Source organism: Convolutriloba macropyga, chromosome 7, assembly GCF_964194025.1.
Source record: "Convolutriloba macropyga chromosome 7, txConMacr16.3, whole genome shotgun sequence".
Taxonomy (NCBI): domain Eukaryota; kingdom Metazoa; phylum Xenacoelomorpha; order Acoela; family Convolutidae; genus Convolutriloba; species Convolutriloba macropyga.
The window spans coordinates 57,666,923-57,689,463 of NC_134474.1; the positions used below are offsets into that span (position 1 = coordinate 57,666,923).

Genomic DNA, 22,541 nt, shown 5'->3' on the forward strand with positions numbered 1-22,541 from the left:
GATTTTTCCACCCCGGACGGCTTGGACACGCAAACCTTCAATCTGGGACCTCAGATTGAGAACTGCTGAATCCTTTGGTTACTATTTTTGTTATTTTCATAGAAAGTATCTTAATGCTAGCCTACCTTGTTTAGTTGAGTTTAAAAATTTTGTGTTCATTATGTTAGTTTAAGTGTTAAGAGAATTGATGAATTCTCACGTGGTTAGTGTATTCGATCCATGCGTGTGAGAAGTGGTTAGGAGTCCAGCACTGGATGGGTTCTCCCACGTACTGCTTTGTTGTTGTCTGAAAACAAAACAACACGGATCACTATATATGATATTCGATCTCTAACTCAGATTGTCGTTTGTAAACGTTTGAACATCCTCGGTATGTCTGATTTTAGTTAGACAAAAAAGCGAAAGCCTTTACCTTTTTTTCGATATCGTCGGAATGTTCGGTTTTAAGCGTACAGAATTATCTTTGGCATGTACGGTATAGTCGTCGGTATTTTCAGTTTCTAAGATTCGGTATGTTCACTTTCTTGGATTCGGTTGGTTTGGTTTAAATGTGAGAAACCGTCGGTATAGTCGGTTTCAAACTAAATGAAATCAAAATCAAACAAAACCTTCATATTTGTTCAACTAGTTTTATAAATGAGCTGAAGAAGAAAATTAATCAACATTCAATTTTTTGGAAAAAATAGTCTCCCAGAGGTCTCCTGTTTAAAAATTTACATTGATGGCTCTCGTTCAATTGAAACTCCTTCGATTAGAAAATTAAAATAAAATTTGAATGCATTGTAAACAAAAGAACCAAAAATTTTGAATGAAAGAAACCGACAAATAACTTATGTCCTTTTGTCTAAAACCAGACATATCGTATCCAAGAAACCGAACCTACCGAACCTAAGAGACCTAATATACCGGCGATTTCTTACGTTCCAAACCGAACATACCGAACATGCCAACCATTTCTGACGAGGAAAACCGAACATGCAGTACATTTCTTGCGTCGTTTTTGTTCCGTCTTGTGGATTAAGAATTCAATTAAATTTGTCGAAAACAACCCGGGCTAGGTCCCACAGCGTTCCATTGCTTCAGCAGCGTAATTCTGTTTAAAAATGTGCATTGATGGCTCTCGTAATTTCAAAATAAAAATGCGTGTCTTTCCCATTAAGACCCCCCCCCCCCCCCCCCGGAAATCATAACCTATTATGTTACAAGGGAGGTAAGTTTGGCGAGCTATACCGTATAAGACCACTAAGGTGGAGGCTGGAGTGGTGTTGATTAATAAGAACGAGCCATATATTATATATTAAGCAATATTTTCAACGAAGGGTCTCAATTAAGTCTCTTGTCTTTTTGAATTAGAGACACTTCAATTATGTGAGAAGTCAGCTACTGTCTGTCAATACAACACATTGATAAGATCGACACTATCACAGGAAAGAGTGAAATTTGTTGTATAATAATATATATTTAAAGTATATATATTTAAGTTATATAATATAAGTTAAGTAAGCGACTCTCTAATGACCTAAATAAACAGAGAATCTTTGTTATTAACCGAGAACCACTAGCAGAGTGATTTCAGCATATTCACGCAAGTTTTCCTGTTCTAGATCTCAACTTTCCCCAGTCTGGAGGAAAAAATCTTACAAAATCCAACTGGGGGAGGCTAAATATTGGTATTGTCGAGGCTAAAAAAAGTCAGGCCTATTTCTTTTCATAGGTCCAGTCACATTACACTGTAAAGGCAGACGTGAATTGCGTAGGTCAGAATTGACCGAGAATGTAACTTAATTTCTTTTTATAGTAATAGATGGAATTTACATGAACTTTGCAGAATTCGGTTACATTCAAAAGCTAGGCTATTTAGTTTGTAGGGAAATTAGTAACAGAATATCGCAAAAAAGAAAATTTAAGAATTGCGGAATCCAGGCTACAAAATTCGAGGACTGAATTTCGTTTTTAACATAACCCAATTCGTTTTTATCGAGCATGCCAAACTAAGATAAGAGAAAAAGACATATCTTATTCGAGCCGAATTTCGTACAACATTAAAATTGAATTTTTTAAAGATTCGGGGGTGCTTTGGATATCACTGTTCTTTCATCAAAATCTTTTTGTACGCAATATCTGTCAAGCATGGTTGGTCTCTTCACACCTAAGAACTCACGTGAAAGACATTCACTTTTCTTGTCTCTACTTTACTCGCAAAAATAACAAACAATGCTGTTCGGCGTTTTTTAACAGTCTTCGTTTTCATCTTTGAACTAACTATTCTGAAACAACGTCATTCAGTAAAATGGCGTAAAATTTTCTTCAATTTGCGAAAGAGGATCAATTGTTCTAAACTAGACATGTCAAATGATGGGTGTCTATGATCGTAAGCTAATGATCGGAAGTATAGACTAACTAGAATGGCGAATACGATGAGTACAATAGGAGTGTATCTGTGGTTGAGTCTGTCCACGAAGTCCCCATCCCCTGTCCCTGTGATCTGGGAGATACCACTCACCAGCCGAAGAGGAAACATTATCAGGTGCTCTACTAAAACACACACATGCATACACAAACACATCATACAACACTGGTCCAACTTCAGAGACTGAGTGACCCAATATTGCCTCACTGCATACTCGCATCTTCGCATTACGGAATTGTGCATTATTGCAGAGAATCTGAATGTCATCCCATTCTTGCCCAGAAATTTTCTGGCTCCAGAAATTTTGAAGTATTTCAATGGCCTTGATTGTTGGTGTTCTGTTAACAACATACATACAACTTAAGGGTCAATTCTCTTTCTCATAGTTCTGGTTTATGTTTGTTCTACTTTTGAAACCTATAAAAGTTTAAACTACAAGAAATCATTACATGGCAAAAACGAAGTTTTCAGATTAAAAGGGGTAAGATTAATAGGTGTATTTCATTTAATTTAGAACTGTGTGCTACGGTTACATGACAACATATCAAATACCAAAATACCCAATATGCCAATAAACCCAATGCCACTATTTTTTTACCCAATTTTTTCGCTTTGATCTTAACGTTCAATAATCCGATTGCAAATTAGCACTCGGTATTACAAACATGCTTTCTCTTAATTGACCTCATAATTTAATCCCATAGCTGGCTGTGATATTTTCATATCAAGCAAGTTCCATGGGCCGATGAAGGGAAACATGCTCAAGCACACAATCAAAATTTATGCTAAATGATTGTTTTGGTAGTTTCAACATTAGTATAAAATACTGGGTATGTTTTTGGGATTTTGTCACATTGGGTATATTGGCATTGGGTATTTTATCCTTACATCAAGTGCTACTGCATTACCTGCAAATTTTTTATGGTTAAGATCTTCACTTGGTTTTATTTTTAGTTTTTAGGCTCAATATGATTTTCTTTCTTATATGAAATTCTTTTTAAGGATACGTGATGAACTATTAATTTTTTTCAACCATAAAGTAAATTAATTTTTTACCACGCTAAAGAGAAATGCAAAGTAATATTGCATGTTTACCCTTCAACCGTTTTATTTTTCAAATCAGCGCTAATTTATCAACAAAAGAACCCGTTGATAGTTAAGCTTTAGAGCAATTAAAATTTTGCAGAAAGATTTGCTCCAATTCAATTTTTTTTAGTCCTCATAAACTTAAACACTGTGTAAATGAATCAAGTAAAAAAGAAAAAATCATTTTATAAGCAAAAACTTTTGATATAAAAGAAAACATAAAAATTCATTCCAATTTATGAACTCCAAAAAAAATTAGTTCTGTTTTTCCCCACACATTACCCTGGCTACAATGAAACAAGCTAACTAGAATTATTGTTAACAGCAAAAAATCCAGAACATGGGGATACTTAGTTAGAGGTACTTTTTCCGAACTGATTTTCTGAAAAAAAAATCCAGTAGTAGGTTTGAGGACACCATTTCACTTTCCTGTATAAAAATTTTAATACCATAAATAGAGGTTGTTTCAAATAATTCTATACTGGTTTCCAAATTCTAATCAGTTGTGCCAATTCGTCAAAAACAATGATCGTTTGAAAATTTTTGGAAAATCAAGAAGTGATGCTTCAATTTATTCTGTTAAAATTTCACTATCTAGCTTCAAATTTTGATTTACAAGAATACTATAGACAACTAGTATAGCTTACACTAATAGTAGTTTTTTTGTTAGTAAACGCACATTTTATTTAACTTCCAATAAAAAACTGCCACCATTTTCCGTTGTGTTAAAATTTCATTAAAAACTTTTTTTCAAAAAGTATGAAATGAAAAATGTGAACATAGCCTAATGAACAAATCTGTCAGGCATATCCGGTGGAACATGGCCCAAAAGGCAAATTGACGAATCAAAAACAGTTGATCAAATGTGTCAAGGTTTCTAATGGAGAATTAAGCATACGATTTCTTTCTCGCCAATGAGACCCAACAGCCACGTGCAAAAATTTACAAAATTTATTTTAAGGAAAAAATAATTGACCTTAAAAAGTCCGAAAATAATTAGTCGCCTTTAAAAAAGCAAATGTGCCTGCAAAATCGTTTGTTTCAATACAAAAAGTAGAGATGTCTGAAATTCTTTAGCAAAATTTTGCAGATAATTCATTGAAATGAGCAATCAGTAAAACTCGTAACAAGAAAAAAATTATTATAAACAATTCAACTAAAAATAACTTTTTACAGCCTATATCTTATCTTATGTATTGTAACCAACAACCGATCTTACACTTATCTGCTCAATTGTTTTTGACAGATCGCATGGGAGCATGAATAAGTAGGGCGTTAACAAAAGTGGGGATAACTTTTGATTTGCGGTTCATGTGGTGGCATTAGAGGGAAGATGCAGAGATTGAAGGGAGATTGATGAGAAAAGAAACGACAACAAGTTCGGATTATCTTTTTCACATTAAATATTGATCTAGCCTTATGATTGTTCATAGCAGAACTTCTAAAACATTGATATAGGGAGAAGTTCTACTCTTTGTGAATGTTCAAAACCCAAAGTTCAAAAACAAACGTGGGTGTTCAAAAATTGAAGTAAAATTTCGAGTGATGAGATGTGCTCCAGTAACAATTTTTACAGCACAAAAGTAATCCTTTATAATTCAGTCTTAAAATTTTTAAAACCCAATACTGAGCTGTGTTAGGTGTCTTAAGAACACTTGGTGTAATGGTTAGCACATTAGGAGTGCAAGTTAGAGATGATGGTTCAAATCCAGAACTGGTCCATTTTCACAGTAATTGCGCCTGATTAACCCCCCCCCCCCCCCAAACAAGATAATTTTCCATCTCTACTCGATCTGCAATATATTGCAAAAAAAACCGTTTGGGATAAACTGTACGTCAGATAACATAAATTCCAATAATTCCCCAAAAAATGTCAAGGTTATTACTCAAATTTTAACAAACCTTTCCCAATGATTGCGGCTGTCCACAATAAACGGTAATGGATCTAAAAACGTTGATAAGTAGTCAACTTTGAAACCTAGCCATAATACTCAGTAAAAGGGTAACTCAGATAACTCAGATACTTCAGATAACTCAGAAAAACCTCTTTTTCAGAAAAAAAAAATTTGAAAGAAAACTAAAACTATATTAAACCATTTTAACTGTTAAAAATGATAATCTGTTAACCTGGAAAAAGGAGTGACAGCAAACTACAATAAAACAACAAGTATTTTCTAAGTTCACTCCAGCATTGCTGATTTTTGTGAAGATTTTGAATAATTCAAAGATTTTCGACTCTCGTTTGTCTACATCAAATAATTAGAGACTGCAAAAATAAATAATTTTTCATTGATTTTTTTCAGGACTATTAAATTATGATAAACTGTTTTCCAAGATAACGCCCAGAACGGAAATGTTATTAAATTGGTATTAAAAAGACCCTTTTAGGGCAACCGCAACTCTTCAACCCAAAGACAGTCTGCCAAAATTTATGCGAAGCGCCTCAACTACAAAATATATGTGCTAAACTATATGACATACGGACATAAGAGTGATATCTCTCAATGCAATTTCAAATCCAAAATCAGAATAAAATGGTTGTAAAAAGCTGAAATACCCAGTTTATCACGCTTTAGCAAGTATTTTGGGGGCTGAAATTTTATCGAGCGGGCTATTAGCGGAGGAGACATTATTTACCCCCAAGACATGATGACCATACACGTCCACAAGAAATACTCCCCCCTAGTTGAAAAATTTCTCAAAATTCCCCCGAGATTCGGGCAAATGTTGCTAAAACAATTGACTGGTATATTTCACCACAGCCAAAAAGATGTTTTCAACGTCGTTGACCAAAATTTACCCTCAGAAAGATTTGAAAGCCCAGCGTTAAAGTTATAACCACAGGTTATAAATCATAAGCGCGGTTTCAATTTTAGCCACCGCAAGGCTAGTGTCGCAACGTTGCACGCTTAATGTTCTGTTGCAAACCCAGCCAGGTAAGAACTGGGTAAAATTCCAGATAACAGAGGAAAATATCCGGTATGGATTTGTTAAATTAAACAAAAAAAAAGTTGAAAAAAGTAAAATTATCAGGTACAAAAGAACTTCAAAAATATTTCAATTGAGCTTAAGTGTGTATTCAAATTGACCAAAACGTCTTTTGGGAATTAGTCTATAGAAACGCCCAGAAAAATGCCCAAAATTTTGGGTAAGCACTTTAATAAACTTAATCATCCCTTTTCTAACAACAGAACTGAATTTACTAAACTAAAGTAATCTGTTATGAAGACAGAATTCTAAAATTTGCAAATTTGCATACAGAAATATGCAAAGCTTTTTGGTTTTAGTTTTCAGTACAACGAGAAGGTAGAAAGGATGCTGACACATGAAAAAATGTTCAGAAACGGGAACTATTTTTTGGAATTTAATTAACAGAAAAGATTTGGTAAGCTGACGCTTTAACAGGTATCTGATAAAAAATTTGTTGTGATAGAAAGGTATGACTTTTAAAAAGGGAAATTACAAAGAATTATTAGTTTAAAAAAGCTGTACATCGTTTGAGTACCGATGTCAAACATAGTATTGAAATTTACAAATTTTTACCAAAGTGGGAACGAAAACGACGTGTTTAAAAATGTCAGGCAATTTCAATTACGTTATTACGGAAATAATGCGCTGATATACTTAGAAAGTTTCAACAGTTAAGCTCCATGCATAAAATCAAAGGCAAAAAGTAAACAAAACAGCCAATTAGTAAATAAATTATGTTGAAAAATGAATTCCTTTGAATTGTTCAATGTTTGAGGCGTCGCGTCGTCACCGTTGGTGCGAAATGACTAAGTTAAAAAGTGAGTTTTACAGCAGAATTTTCATTTTATTGATGGTTTTACACCTAAATAAGTGAAATTTCTATGTCTACTTTTCAACAATTGGCGCCTACTGCAAATTATTTTATCTAGAGCATACTGAAAGCTCTTTAGCATCAGGCTGATAGTTAAAGTAATGAAGCTTATTATGGAATTTGCTATTGTATTGTATTTGCGTGCAGCCCTGAAGAAAATCTAGCTGCGGGTTTTCAACCAGAAAAAAAAGGTCGTTTGGAACAATTTTGGATTGCAACCGGCTATGGCAATCTTTTAAATGGGTAAATATGATGAAAAGATCGGTGAAAATTTCAATATTGTTAAGCTAAATGATGCTATAACTAATATAAGTAGTTAAGAGACAGGGGCATAACATGATTTTATTCTCTAGTTATAAGTGGTAACCTAAAAAATAAATATCATCTGCTTAATTTCCGGTTTAAGTCACTTATGAATCAGTGGTGTGAGTTAAAGTGATCGATAATATTGTTCCCAGATTCTTAAATGTCAGGAAGCAAAAATTTTTTAAAACGAAGGGCCTTCACAGACCATCCCCAGTGGTCAATTGGTTCAAATAGCCCTCAGAATTTTTTTGCATTCGTAAGCAAAATCCGATTTACTATCTTAAAACATGGGATAAAACACTTTTAATCTTATTTTCATTGCTCTTTCGCCTCTTTTGAATATCTATTGATTGCGAAAGAATGAAAACTTAGTATAGGCTTCTCACGTATCACAAATATAAGACGACTGACGTCGGACAATTTGATCTCGAACGACAGGCGGAGCAAATTAACTCAGAGTATTCTGCAGCCTAGATAATTTTCCATACATGCAAAATTGTGGGTTCTAGTACGAGTTTGAACCCAGAACCTCCGGAGTAATAGACTGAAACATAAATAACTCAGACGCTTATGATGGCGTATCTTGCAACCGCTTGTTTCAACAAAGCAATAGACGTAATTTCTGCATAAGAGCATCTTAGGTCTCAAAAAATCAAGAAGTCAAGCGCGAAGAAGTCACTCAAGAAATGAATTAGAGTGAATGTTTTGGAATAACTTGGCTATTCTTTCATTTACAACAATTCTAGAACATTCTTTCAACTGCGAAATTTCTACATCAAAAGAGAGACACATTTACCATAATTGTTACAATTATCTTTCGAGAAAGATTAAAAGTAAAATTGAGTTAATGATGATCGAAACTAAAGGATACTTTATTAAAAACTGCGAAAAAATGAAATCTGTTTAATTAATAATTTTGTTGTAAAAAAATTTGTTCAAAAGCACACATAGAAATTTCTGGTAGGCATGATAAATCAAAATTTTAGCCTTTTTTGCCAACAAAATCACATCAAGAACAAAGTGACAAAACTGAGGTACCGACGATTTTGTTAGAAAGTTACTCAACGTCAGACAACTAATGACAAAAAACTCAAAGAACGTCAAAAAGCTGTCTTTAATTGGGATATTTGAGTTTTCCTTGTATCAGTCTGCTCAAGAGACAAAAAAAAATCAAGAACTAAAATTATTGCAAAAAATCATAATTTGGACGCTTTTTTGACATTACTGTTCTTTACCACGAACTATATCCAATCGATGCTCAGAACGGGCGCTTTATAAACTTATTTCAAGAAATCATGAAAAACAAACCAAAAGTTAGTTTTTACGCATTTCTTGCAAATGAAAAAAAATTTGGTGGAGTACTTGATATAGAATATTTTTTAAACCAAACTCAAATCTGCTGAAGTTATTTAAAATTGTGGTTGTTTGACATGGAAACTATAAAATTCCCATACACATAGCCTTTATATATATATATATATATATATATATATATATATATCTTTTATATAGCATGCAAAATTTTTGTACTGTAAATTTACAGTTCGGAAACATCCAATCACCAACACTATACTCTAAAGAACAAATAATGTAAAAGTACAGGATCTTACTTGTTTAAAATAAATTAAAAGAGTTTTGAGTTTAACAAAAACCCAAATCACAACAAAACTGTTAGAGAACAAAAATTATCAATAAGACAAAGCAAGTATGAGCTATTCGAAAAAACAAGAACCATTGTGTTTTCCTTTATTGTCGCTCTTCATAATGATTATTAATTATATTTAGCTTTAATTTTTGGAAAACAGATGAATAAGTAAGTCAGAGATGTATTATATGGTTAAAAGAAGAGAAAATCTGGTAAAATTAGAAACCCATAATTTTGAAGAAAGTAACAAGGTACATGCAAAAATTATCACGAATGGAAAACTGACATACAAAAAAAACAAAATATCAAAAAAATTGTAGAAATTTAGAAAAATAATTCTCATTGTATTGGTAACGTAAGTTTGTAACGAAAAAAATATATGATAAAGGCGTTTGTATGTTAAAGAGTTTTCGTAGTGATGAAACAAATTAGTTTTTCCAAAATTAGATTACTTTGCCAACTTTTTGTTACTGAAAATAATAAGTAAGTTATAGGTAATGATAGAAAAAACAAAAAGAAACAATTGAAGCAGAAGTATGAGTTACATAATTAATAATCTTTTTTGAGACGCAGTGGATTTGATTTTTGATCCTCAGAACGACATTACTTTCAGTGACTTTGTTGCAGAAAAACTGATCGTTAACAACTCAATTTTATTTCAATTATTTAGTTTTTTGAATTTTCTATTTTGATCTGAGAAATGGATTTTTTTGAAAAATTTGACTTCAAATATTTCAATAGCATAGTAGAATTATAGTTCCCTTACAAATGATAAACACAAGTGCAGTTTAACTCCTTTTTTTAAGTACCAATATCTTTCGGCCCCAGCGAAAACAAAGAACATTTTTAATTTTATAACACAATTAAGAATAGTAAGTGCATTGGTATAAAAATGTATTGGCGAATTGCTTACTCCTCGTCCCCGTGAACAGTTTTTTTTTCAATTTCATTAGCCTGCCCAAATTATCAAAAAATTGTATTCTTAGAACTTTTATATGATGGGATGAAAGAAATTTTAAATGTTACAAAATACTGAAAACTACAACTAAGGCATTTGTAAAATCGTAACCAATGGCCTAAAACCACAACTATCAGAATTTTAGGTGTGAAACATTTTTTTAAAGTTGAACGGACAATTAGGTAAGACAACTAGAGACAATATAACAGCTGCGAACACCGGACAACCTTTAAGAGAACATTCAGCTCTAGACGGGGAACAAGCTACCAAGTAGATTAGGTTCAGTAATGACTTTAACGAGAAACGGAAAGTGAAGTAATTTTGTTAGAGCGGTTACCATGAACTCTCAGAATTTGCGGGTATTCAATTAAAGATTTGGGATCTGTGGTGCACTGATTGAGAGTTGGCAGAACCTTGGCGCTTGCTGCTATCATATGTACTGTTATCATAAAATGTGGAATCATAATAAATGTCATCATTGAACTTTTATCATGAAAGTCTCTGTGAAGAGGTTAAGCCATCTCTTTCAATCTCTTGCGTGATTTATATGTAGGTATCCTAGCTCTCATGAGGTCCAATAAGAGCATATAAAAAGCCACTGCTACGTAGCTGAAGTTCATAAACCAATTATAGCGTATTACTGAACTCAATGCATTTTACGGGGATTTATATAAAATTGCGTTCTATACTGAATACTAGCTTGCTGTAATCCGTGAGTAGCTTGTCGCAACGAAAAAACCGTTAGTTGTAACTGGCATCCATTATAACTGAAAGAAATTAGGATTTTTAGGAGTTCTCGATTTTGGTCAAATCTGAAAATTTTTACAAGTTGGGACCAAAAATTTGTCCACCCGCTCCGATTTTTTGAAGCGGATATGGCTGAACCAAGCTGGGGTCACCATCAGCCTAGAGCACCCCTAAGCTATTTACAAACCAGGATTGGTAGTGCCAGCTTTACCCAGTTCGGAGCTATTAACACTTATGAGGGGAAAAAGTGATGATTTTGGGGTAAAATCCGAAAACGCTGATTTTTGAGTTTCGTGGACGCCACCTATTACAGGGTGTAATAAGGCCTTGAGCCCATGCCTGATTAGGCCGAATGCGAACCGTACCCCCCAAACCGCCTTATGTAAACAAAAGACCCGGAAACCTAGGATCGGCAACGAACTAGGCATATACCGGTTTGTCGGCCATTTTGAATTATTTCGCGTATAACGGACGTACGACGCCACCAGGCCGTAAGCCTGCGGCGGGTCAGCTGACACATGGATGGTACCCTACGAATTCCCCTTTGTAAATAAATCGCACGTAAGAACCGAAAAATCCGGAATTCACATATACGTAAATTTGGCGGCCATCTTGACTGACATTTAATAAGTATGTGTTGGTATTTAACATGTCACCTTATTACGGCAGTGGTATTACGGAATGTAAACAAAGTAGCCAATAGCAATATAGAAGGCTGAAAACCTTGTGCAATAATGACGGTTGTTTGGTTTGAGTAAACAAACTGTTTGCTCGGCTCAGTATATAAGCGGCTTACACTATAAGCGCAGCGCAGAAGTTGCTAACCGTGAACCGAGTTAATTACCGATTGTTTGGCATAGTTTGCCGGTATTATTGAGGGAGAGGCTCTGTGAATCGTTATTGAGCGTCGTTGCGTTAACTTTGCCGGAGCGATTGAGCGCGATGCTCTGAATAGTCGCTGTTATAGAATTAGAGTTATTTGGCTATGTTTGACTGATTTGATTGAGCGAGAAGCTTTGAGTAGTCTTTGCAGTTCGGTTTTATTATTGAGCACCGATTGCTGTTGCAAGTGAGCGAGAGGCTCAGGAACTTGGGTTATTTGATTGAGCAAGCGGCTCGGATTAGTTATAGTTATTTGGCAGAGTTTGCCTGATTGAGCGAGAAGCTCGGACTCATTGTTGTTGTTAGACTGTGGTTCATCAGTCTGTTATTAGCTGAGGGATAATTCCAGCTGTTTGGTTGCGTTTGAGTATAAGCGGCAATCGGTGTTATAGTAGTAGTTATTTTGATTGTCATAGTGCTTGCTACCTGATGCCTATTGAGTTATTGTAATTAGCTATTAGAGTTACTTAATTTAAGTGTTTTACCATTGACACTTTTGAACAGCCAAGAGCATAGTAAGGGAAATTTATTGTTGTTAAGAAAAAGACGAACCACCAAACTAAAAACCTTTCGAATTGTGAGATCTGGGCGCTAACGTTTTCCCGTGATAGGAAGCCTAATCAAAATTCAGAATCTTACAGTGGCGCTCCTGGGTGGGCTTCTTCTTCAGCGGGACACAATAGAGCGGAAGTCTACGAGTGGTGGTAATGTATCGGAACAACGTCAGCTGCGAGGGGGATGGGAACGATCGGTGTGACTTTGGCTCAAGTCCAGGACAAGTGGTGAGCGAGTACGGCGAAGAGAACGAAATACACAATCGACAGAGGAATGAAGAGATGGAACTGTTGGAGATGGGTAGACAGCTCTACAAAATGTTTCGATTTTGTTCTAATGGACGTGTTGTGGATTTGGAGCAAGTAGATCGCTGGATTGCGGATAATGGACTTAACTCAACAAACGTGTTGGAAATGATGCGAGAACAATTAGAGGCGAAATCATCCCCCGGTTACCACACGCAGCCGTGGGACATAGAGGGACGTGAAGACTATAGAGCACCGACGGTGAGCTACGCCGAACAGGATGTTGAGACGAAGACTAACCTGGATGAGATAAGTCCCAGACCGCAAGCCATTCAACAGGGCATCCACGCATTTGAAAGACAGGGACCCTATGAGATGGTAGAAGGCTTCGCACAACGTGTTCATCTGTGGAGTTTAAAATTGAGTTGCGTGGATGGAGGTGAACGAGATGACATAACAATCGACTTGATGTGCACAAATGCTCGCGAGGAATTGAGGGCAGGACTCGGAGCGAGCCACCACTATAGCTATTTCGAAGATGTTGTCTGGGAGCTCCAGAGATTAGAAATAGAAACTGGAATCCTCGTCCCAGAATCAAAGACCCTAAGTGATGGCAGCAAGGTGGCGGTGTACCAAACATCGAACGAGTGGTTAACCCGTAGCAAAGAAAATGAGACCCAGCAAGGGAGAATACTTGAAACTGAAAAACTTGTAGAGGAAGCCGTCTCCTCCAAAGACAGTGGCAATTCAACAGCACAATCAATTCCGAGCACTGAGAGGGAAGTGGAAAAGGAGACTGATATGACTTTCAACAATCTCGAACTGGAGGACACAGTAGAGGCAAGTGCCGAACCTGGGGTACTAGACATCGACTGGTCCAAGAGTATGGAGCTAGAAGGAAGCGAGCATGAGTTGGACACACTGATTGAAGACGAGTTAGAAAACTTAATTTTTCAAACAGCAGAGGAACTGTTAGCCGATTTTGCGGAGAGGGTAATTGCTTGGGGCACCAATCTTGTTCTCAACGAGGCGGACACGGAGTACACCAGGATTCAAGCACTTTGGCTCAGAACTACAGATCAAATCTATCTTCAATTGCCTAGAGACAGGAACTGGAGCCACATGCAAGATCTAGTGAAAGACATGCAGGTGGTGGAGGGGCAGATCAATGAGAGACTGCAAGAGTCGGTTGAGGGCAACGAATTAGTGGAAACTGAATCAGCAGCATCTAGTGCCGTCCTGGAGACTGAGGAGCCCAAAAACACTGATCAGTGGGACGAACGAAATCAAAGAGGGTGTACTGAAAACATTCTGGGTGACAGTAAAGAATCAGAAATGAATTATTTAGCTCTACCCACCAGTGAGAAGACAATAAAAACCTACACCTTTCCTCACAGCGATGAGCGAGTGGACGAAGTAATCACGTTGTGCACTCAAAAATGTCCATTACTAAAAGTAGTGGCAGCAACAGACGGAGACGAACTGAATTGCGAAAATCTTGCCTCCCGAATTGGCACGCAAGAAGACTACCCAGACAATCACATGACAGCTGGTCCGTCAAAGGAGAAGGGAACAAATGTGAAAGAAAGAAAAGCAAGTAGAGGATGCAGAAAACGATTTAGAGTTTGTCACCAAAAGAACGGGAGGTCGAGCGCAAGGCAACGCTACTGGAGCCTACCGCAGAACAAAAAGAGAAACTCTGATTCCACAATAGGGAACTGCCAATTGCTGAGATGTTCAGCTTCTGCAATTCTACAACAGACCTTGCTCATTTTGACAAAACTGATGGAGATTGTATTTCCTACGGCTGCATGGAATGAGGAACGGCAAAGCTCTGCCAATTTTATGTCAGACGCTGAACAGGACAAGGCCCGGGAAGTTCCTGACGAACTGAACGCAGACAACAAAGAAAGCTTATCTGAGGAAGCCTTGCACTCCGACTTAAGCGACGACACCGCTTCAGCAGAAGGAGAATTAAATGAAGGAAAGACAACTGAGCTGGTCCAAAGCAATTTGCAGCTATCCCCAAGACTCCAGACGAACAAGAGGCCTAATGAAGGGCCGCAACACAGCCAAGAACACGCTGACCTCGGCCCGCCGACCCCGGATTGCGAGGAGAGCTACTCAACAGATTGGGAGCGTCCACCCTCTTCCCCCGTTTTGATAGATGAGAGGCAAGGCAGTCAGAATCTGGAGGATGCACATCCACAGGGAACACATTTTACGGTCAGAGAATTAATTGATGTGAACACGGCGAACGAGCAGCTAGCCGTCGAACATTTGAGTGCACATCTTAGCACAGGCACAGACTATAAAATTGAGTTCAAATCTCAGTTGCATGCGGCTGACCATTGGCGGGAAGCGATTGGTCTGGAGGCACCAGTGGTAGCAAACAGTCAGGAAATGTTCTCCTGTAGTACCACTGAACTTGATCCGGCAAGTAGCGGCTGCCAAAAAGAAACCCCTTACCAGGAGGAGTTGAAGACACAACAGAACCCCACAGGACCTCACCAAAGCAGACGAGCGAACCTGGCTGCGCAAGAAGCAGGAGCGACGGACAATCAAAACTTTCTTCCAGCGGGCGGGTGGGAACAAAACCACACAAAACCACAGATGGAGTCAACCCGTACATGCACGCCAGCCAAATTCTGGTCAACTTCCGGACGGGAGAAACATGTCTATCAGCCGATGGGCAACAATGAAGGAAACCCAGTCAGAGTGTAGAAGGGAGGAGAAGCAGGAACAAGAAAAAAGAATCATTTGGGTTAGTTCAATGGAAACTCAGATCCTTGTTGTGGCTTGTGAAATCCCGTTTGATCCAGGTCCTTTACGAAGTCCGTAAGACTTTTCAAACTTCTTGCTCATTAACTTTTGCTCTAATCATTCATGGTGCTAAAGAAACTCAATTTGTGCTGTAAAATTCACTAAAGCGGTAAATTGTTGCCTTCAGGGCCAATTGACAGTAAGCAATCACAAGCTAGAACTCTAATATGACTTGGCAAACAAATAGGTAAGGTGATATAGAAACGTGTATTGGTTTAGCAAATGTCAAACAGCAGAATAAGCACTCGCTAGTTAAACGTAAACACACCAGGGATCATTGTTAAGAATCAACAGTCTGAAGCCGGTTATCACTCAATTGGCGACGCGAAACCGCTTAATTAAGCTACTTAGAGAAAAAACGAAGAAAGCGAAAACTATAAATGGATCCGCAGTTTAGCGTGAGGCAAGCACTGCAGGACGATGGAATCTTCTCATCAGAAGAAGTCTAAGCCGCTACCAGGAACGTAGCGTGAAGCCTGGGAAGGGACCCTAAAACTAATGTTGACCCGGCGATGCTCGAACTGAAAGTACGGCTTTTCAACACGTGCTTCTTTGCCCATTGGGATTATTCTATCCAGCAAGTGCTCCTCTATATGGATCAATCGTAAATTGGACAACCATCATTGATGGCCAACGAGATACACAGGCTCGATGTTTTACAAAGGTATGGGGGTACTCCAACTAAAGATGAGAATTTTGGAGGAGTCTCTGAAGAAACACTAAAAATACTGCGATTTTTTGGGAAGGGTGCAAAGTTGAATAAATATAGAGAAATATCAAAGGTGTGGTGGAGCCCAACCGAGGGAGAGCTTTTTCGGAGTATGTACGACACTCTTAGGGAAATGAATGTTAGTGGGGTCAATTTGGCAGACGATACGCTCAGGAGCTTGATTCTGAGGCAAGTGATATAGCGAGCCGATAAAGAGGCGGAAGCTTAAATTGGACATTTAAATAAGATGAAGAACATTGGCCTAATCGAAAACTTTTTGTGTGTTTGAAAAGTCTTGGTTTAAAAGTTACAATTTTACTGATAGTGCATTCTGATTTGATGTTAAATTTATCCAGGAGGATAAAAGGTAAAGAAGGGAGGTATGTAAAATCGTAACCAATGGCCTAAAACCACAACTATCAGAATTTTAGGTGTGAAACATTTTTTTTTAAGTTGAACGGACAATTAGGTAATGCAACTAGAGAAAATATAACAGCGGCGAACACCGGACAACCTTTAAGAGATCATTCAGCTCTAGACGGGGAACAAGCTACCAAGTAGATTAGGTTCAGTAATGACTTTAACGAGAAACGGAAAGTGAAGTAATTTTGTTAGAGCGGTTACCTTGAACTCTCAGAATTTGCGGGTATTCTGTTAAAAATTTGGGATCTGTGGTGCACTGATTGAGAGTTGGCAGATCCTTGGCGCTTGCTGCTATCATAAATACTGTTATCATAAAGTGTGGAATCATAATAAATGTCATCATTGAACTGTTCTCATGAAAGTCTCGGTGAAGAGGTTAAGCCATCTCTTTCAATCTTTTGCGTGATTTATATGTAGGTATCCTAGCTCTCATGAGGTCCAATAAGAGCATATAAAAAGACACTGCTACGTAGCAAAAGTTCATAAAGCAATTATAGAGTATTACTGAACTCAATGCATTTTACAGGGATTTATATGAAATTGCGTACTATACTGAATACTAGCTTGCTGTAATCCGCGAGTAGCTTGTCGCAACGAAAAAACCGTTAGTAGTAACTGACATCCGTTATAACTGAAAGAAATTAGGATTTTTAGGAATTCTCGATTTTGATCAAATCTGAAAGTTTTTACAAGTTGGGACCAAAAATTTGTCCACCCGCTCCGATTTTTTGAAGCCGATATGGCTGGACCAAGCTGGGGTCACCATCAGCCTAGAGCACCCCTAAGCTATTTACAAACCAGGATTGGTAGTGCCAGCTTTACCCAGTTCGGAGCTATTAACACTTATGAGGGGAAAAAGTGATGATTTTGGGGTGAAATCCGAAAACGCTGATTTTTGAGTTTCGTGGACGCCACCTATTACAGGGTGTAATAAGACCTTGAGCCCATGCCTGATTAGGCCGGATGCGAACCGTACCCCCCAAACCGCCTTATGTAAACCAAAGACCCGGAAACCTAGGATCGGCAACGAACTAGGCATATACCGGTTTGTCGGCCATTTTGAATTATTTCGCGTATAACGGACGTACGACGCCACCAGGCCGTAAGCCTGCGGCGGGTCAGCTGACACGCGGATGGTACCCTACGAATTCCCCTTTGTAAATAAATCGCACGTAAGAACCGAAAAATCCGGAAGTCACATATACGTAAATTTGGCGGCCATCTTGACTGACATTTAATAAGTATGTGTTGGTATTTAACATGTCACCTTATTACGGCAGTGGTATTACGGAATGTAAACAAAGTAGCCAATAGCAATATAGAAGGCTGAAAACCTTGTGCAATAATGACGGTTGTTTGGTTTGAGTAAACAAACTGTTTGCTCGGCTCAGTATATAAGCGGCTTACACTATAAGCGCAGCGCAGAAGTTGCTAACCGTGAACGAGTTAATTACCGATTGTTTGGCATAGTTTGCCGGTATTATTGAGCGAGAGGCTCTGTGAATCGTTATTGAGCGTCGTTGCGTTAACTTTGCCGGAGCGATTGAGCGCGATGCTCTGAATAGTCGCTGTTATAGAATTAGAGTTATTTGGCTATGTTTGCCTGATTTGATTGAGCGAGAAGCTTTGAGTAGTCTTTGCAGTTCGGTTTTATTATTGAGCACCGATTGCTGTTGCAAGTGAGCGAGAGGCTCAGGAACTTGCGTTATTTGATTGAGCAAGCGGCTCGGATTAGTTATAGTTATTTGGCAGAGTTTGCCTGATTGAGCGAGAAGCTCGGACTCATTGTTGTTGTTAGACTGTGGTTCATCAGTCTGTTATTAGCTGAGGGATAATTCCTGCTGTTTGGTTGCGTTTGAGTATAAACGGCAATCGGTGTTATTGTAGTAGTTATTTTGATTGTCATAGTGCGCGTTACCTGATGCCTATTGAGTTATTGTAATTAGCTATTAGAGTTACTTAACTTAAGTGTTTTACCATCGACACTTTTGAACAGCCAAGAGCATAGTACGGGAAATCTATTGTTTTTAAGAAGAAGACGAACCACCAAACTAAAAACCTTTCGAATTGTGAGATCTGGGGGCTATCGTTTTCCCGTGATAGGCAGCCTAATCAAAATTCAGAATCTTACAGCATTTGTAACCCACTATTCCAGATTACTTATCCGAGTATGAAGTATGAGTTGTAAGTATGAAAAAATAAATGAATTTTATGGGAAAATGGGATCTTTTCCGTTTGCTCCCGGAAAATTCAACAGCGGGGAACAAAAATCTGTTTTGTCGGATCGCTGTTTAACTTTATTTCTTGGTTTTATTGCATGATAATTTTAGAGTTGGCAAAAAATTCTGCAAAATTTTTGAAGGAAAATTTTTTGAGTTATCGCTCCTTAAACATGTTAGTTTGAGGTTTGAGGGGGCTATCACAAAAAATGAAGTTTTAAACTTTGGCTGTATAAGAATCCTTTTCATATTCAAACACAATTCTAATTGAAATGCGATCTCAAAATAAAAAAAAATCGCCTTTATTGGTACAAAAATGTAGAAGTGCGGAATAACTGCAAAAAAGAGAACCAACTATTAAAAAACGCAGATTTATTTTTGTGGTTAGTCCACTGGAAAAGCATCAGCAACTCAAACTAAGCTAATAACATTTCCAAGTATGGGTGTTTAAGTTGAATTTTAACAAAAAATAATAAACTTCAATGAATTTCAATAAACTTCTATAAAACAGATGAAAATGATAAACACCTAATTTCGTGCAATTAATTAAAAGAGCGGTAAATGTGGTTCTATATGAAGCAGAGGATATGAACTCTTGAAATGTGTTCAACTTTAATCTGTTCAAAAGTGAAATGAACCCAGAACCGTGAATAGGTTTTGAAAAATCTATATTTAATATATATGTACATTATTGATATGGTAGAACAAGAGTGAAGATTAGAGAGTCGCTTAGCCCAGGGCATAATGGTGGGATCACAGATGCGATTATGGGAAATAATCTCCCATAAAAGACTACCTCACCTTAACCCTACGCTTTTCCCTCTCTCCCTAGCTAAATAAACAACATTCTTCAATACATAAAATGAATCCCGATTTATGCAGACGACGGAACCGCCCAGTCTGATTCGAGTTGAAACAACAAATAAATAGCAAAAATGACTAATTTTGCAAGACACAATTGCAATGGTTAACTGACCGTCAAACTATATGAAAAAAAGAAACTTCATTTAAGGTTTGCAAAAAAATAAAGGAAGAAATTTAAAAAACTGAAAACAGAAACCGGCCTCGTCTTTTCACTGCATCTTTGGTTGAACAAATATCTCTATAAAGTATAGTACTATTCTATGTAGTCGACAAATTTAATATCTACTTAATTTTTGCGGGAATAGAATATTTCAAAAAAAGTAATTCTTCCATAATTCTTGCAGGGTTTAGGATTCATCAATGATTTTGGTAATCCGCATTGAGCAAAACGTACACAAAAACCAGCCAATCAGCTTAATTTTGTTAGGAGTTTTACGGCTCAGGTTTTAAGATTAGAGTTATAAGTAAACATGGAAAATAGTGATAAGTAAGGCAAATTTTTAAACTTGAAAAAAATTGGAAATATCCGTCACAAAAAGTCTACGATTTGTGATTCCGAGCTATTGCCGATTGTAAACTTCTATCAAAGTGCCAATTAAGCAGAAAAGAACGTACTAATATTGTGGTAAGTAACAACGTTAATTTTAATATGTTTTTAAATCGAGAACTCTAGCTACAGGCTAAATGAAAGCAAAAAAGACCGCGGAATGTAGCGACACAAGTCGTGGAAAAATATAACGATGTATTGTCACATTTGTCCACAATTTGGACAAATCGGCCAAAAAAAGTCAAATATACGTTTTGCGGTGTAATGTCATCAACTGCAGTTATATAAAGGCAACACATGTTCTTATTTTTACAAAAAATATTTCACGAAAGATCCTTGCTTGGTTTTAATCTGCTCATTACTTGAGCTTTTGCTTTCTTTGCTGTTTCCTATGTGTCTTTTCAAACCTTAGTCGTGCATTTTGAACACAACTATCCACTAAAAACTCCCAACCCACCTGTTAAGGTAGCCATCTTTGTATAAAATACATATTCACGGCAAATCAATATTTTCGGTCAGAAAAAATATTATTTTTTTACATTAACCTGACTTCAATAAAAACTTGGTTTAGGCTACTAAGTGATGATTCCATGACTGTAAATTTTTATGCAGCGTAATTTGCTATGAATTGTCCTTCCAAATGGTTTTTATCTTAGTGGTACTGTGCGGTAATGATTTTTTAAGCTTGCATTACTTTAAAATGTATTCGGAAAAATGAGGATTTGTCATCCATCAGATTCTCATATTCAAAGGCAAAATTAATCACTTTTCTCTCAAGATCCAAATAAATTATCAGTCAAAATAATCTCTGTGCCCGTAAGCAACAGCAAAACTTTTTACACATTTAAAAAGCCTTTAATTGTAGTCTGGAAACTGCAACCTCACAACAACTGAAACAATTTTCAGCAATTCCAATGACCAACTTCTTAGGAGTTCAAAACCATTTTGCAAGAATCAGCATAATGCCATAGGTCCAAAAATTATTGAATAACTTTGGGTGCTGCCGTAACCTTTTTTGTATACAATTGACACCTCTTTCTTATCTTAAGCCATTTTTTTACAAAAAAAAATTATACAAATGTTTTTTAAATGAATCTTGACATTTCTGCTTGGACGCAGTCATTTTTCATATCCCCGTTTAAATACAAGAACTAAAGATAGTGTATACTTTTTGGTGACAAGCAAAACTTGCATATTCGTTTACTCAATTTTTTTTCAGAGTTTCAAATTCTTTCTCATATAAATTTGTGCTTTCTCAATAAAAAAGAGAACTATCTTACAACCATAAACAATTAACTAAAAATTTTGATTTAGTACGTCATTATTTTTTAACTTTGTGTTTTTAAAAGACTTCTGAGTTTTTGAGGATTCAATTTTATAGGTCTTCAAAAAAATTGGTCTCATTAAAGTTGCATAATTTGGAAATATTGTAGATTTTGGGCAACTTGTACCCGTACTTAACGCCAAGTCAATATCAGTACTGGACAAGTCTAATTCTAAGTCGAGTTATCAGCACTGATTCAGAGCTATGATCATAACACATTGAAGACTTGTTAGACTTGGCAGGTCTAAGCCAAGTGCGAAAACAAAGTTGCGTACGGGGATCGAACTACCGATCTCCATCATCCTTGCCCGCTGCTTTCTTTACTCCGCCAACGTGACTGTATAAAGGTTATCTTTTGCGCCATTAAAATATGCTTGAAAGAGGCAAATTTCAAACGAAAAAGCGAGCAAACTATATTACATGCGAGACTTGCATTTACAATTACCCCGTACTGATTTACACTAGGAGTTCGGTACGGGTAGACTGTCTACTTGATCAGCCGATGCTTATTAAGAAAATATGGTTGCCAAAATCTAAAAACAGGATGAGAAAATTTATGGTCATGACTTTATATCAGACCTGTGCTTACAAATTTTAAGTTGCTCGAGAATCGGATGAGGTCATAATTGATGCTCATCTTCAACTATTTATAGGAATCTTAAATGTCATTGCATTACTAGCAGGAGTTTTGCGTTATTTTCAAATGGAGTTACGGTTGGACCCCAGTATGAGGTCCGCAGCCCAAGACAGGTATTGGCCCGACCGACTGGAGTCGCAGACAGGGGGTTGCCGTGCAACCCAACTCAATTTGGGTCGTGACTTACGTCTTGCTAATGGCAATTTTTGTCTGTTTGGTCTAGCCAATACCCATATTTCTATCTGTTCTGTCTGGCCAATACCCATATATCGGTCTATACACGTTTACGTGGGTCTGGCCAATGGTCTGGCGTAGGGTCT

General features: G+C 37.0%; 1 protein-coding gene across 9 annotated transcripts in view; it reads right to left on the reverse strand.

The window, feature by feature from the left end:
• Positions 1-22,541, reverse strand: part of LOC142343189 (innexin unc-9-like) — a 103,688-nt gene that overhangs the window by 43,767 nt on the left and 37,380 nt on the right. For 8 of the 9 annotated variants that reach the window (XM_075394910.1, XM_075394907.1, XM_075394913.1 and 5 more), the window contains 2 exons: positions 2,402-2,535; positions 200-286 (listed from right to left, as the gene is read on the reverse strand). In XM_075394910.1, the coding sequence (XP_075251025.1) occupies positions 200-286; positions 2,402-2,535 (221 nt within the window). Of the gene's footprint in view, positions 1-199; positions 287-2,401; positions 2,536-5,398; positions 5,830-22,541 lie in introns of those variants that run through there. The other variant, XM_075394914.1, reaches the window with a different exon arrangement.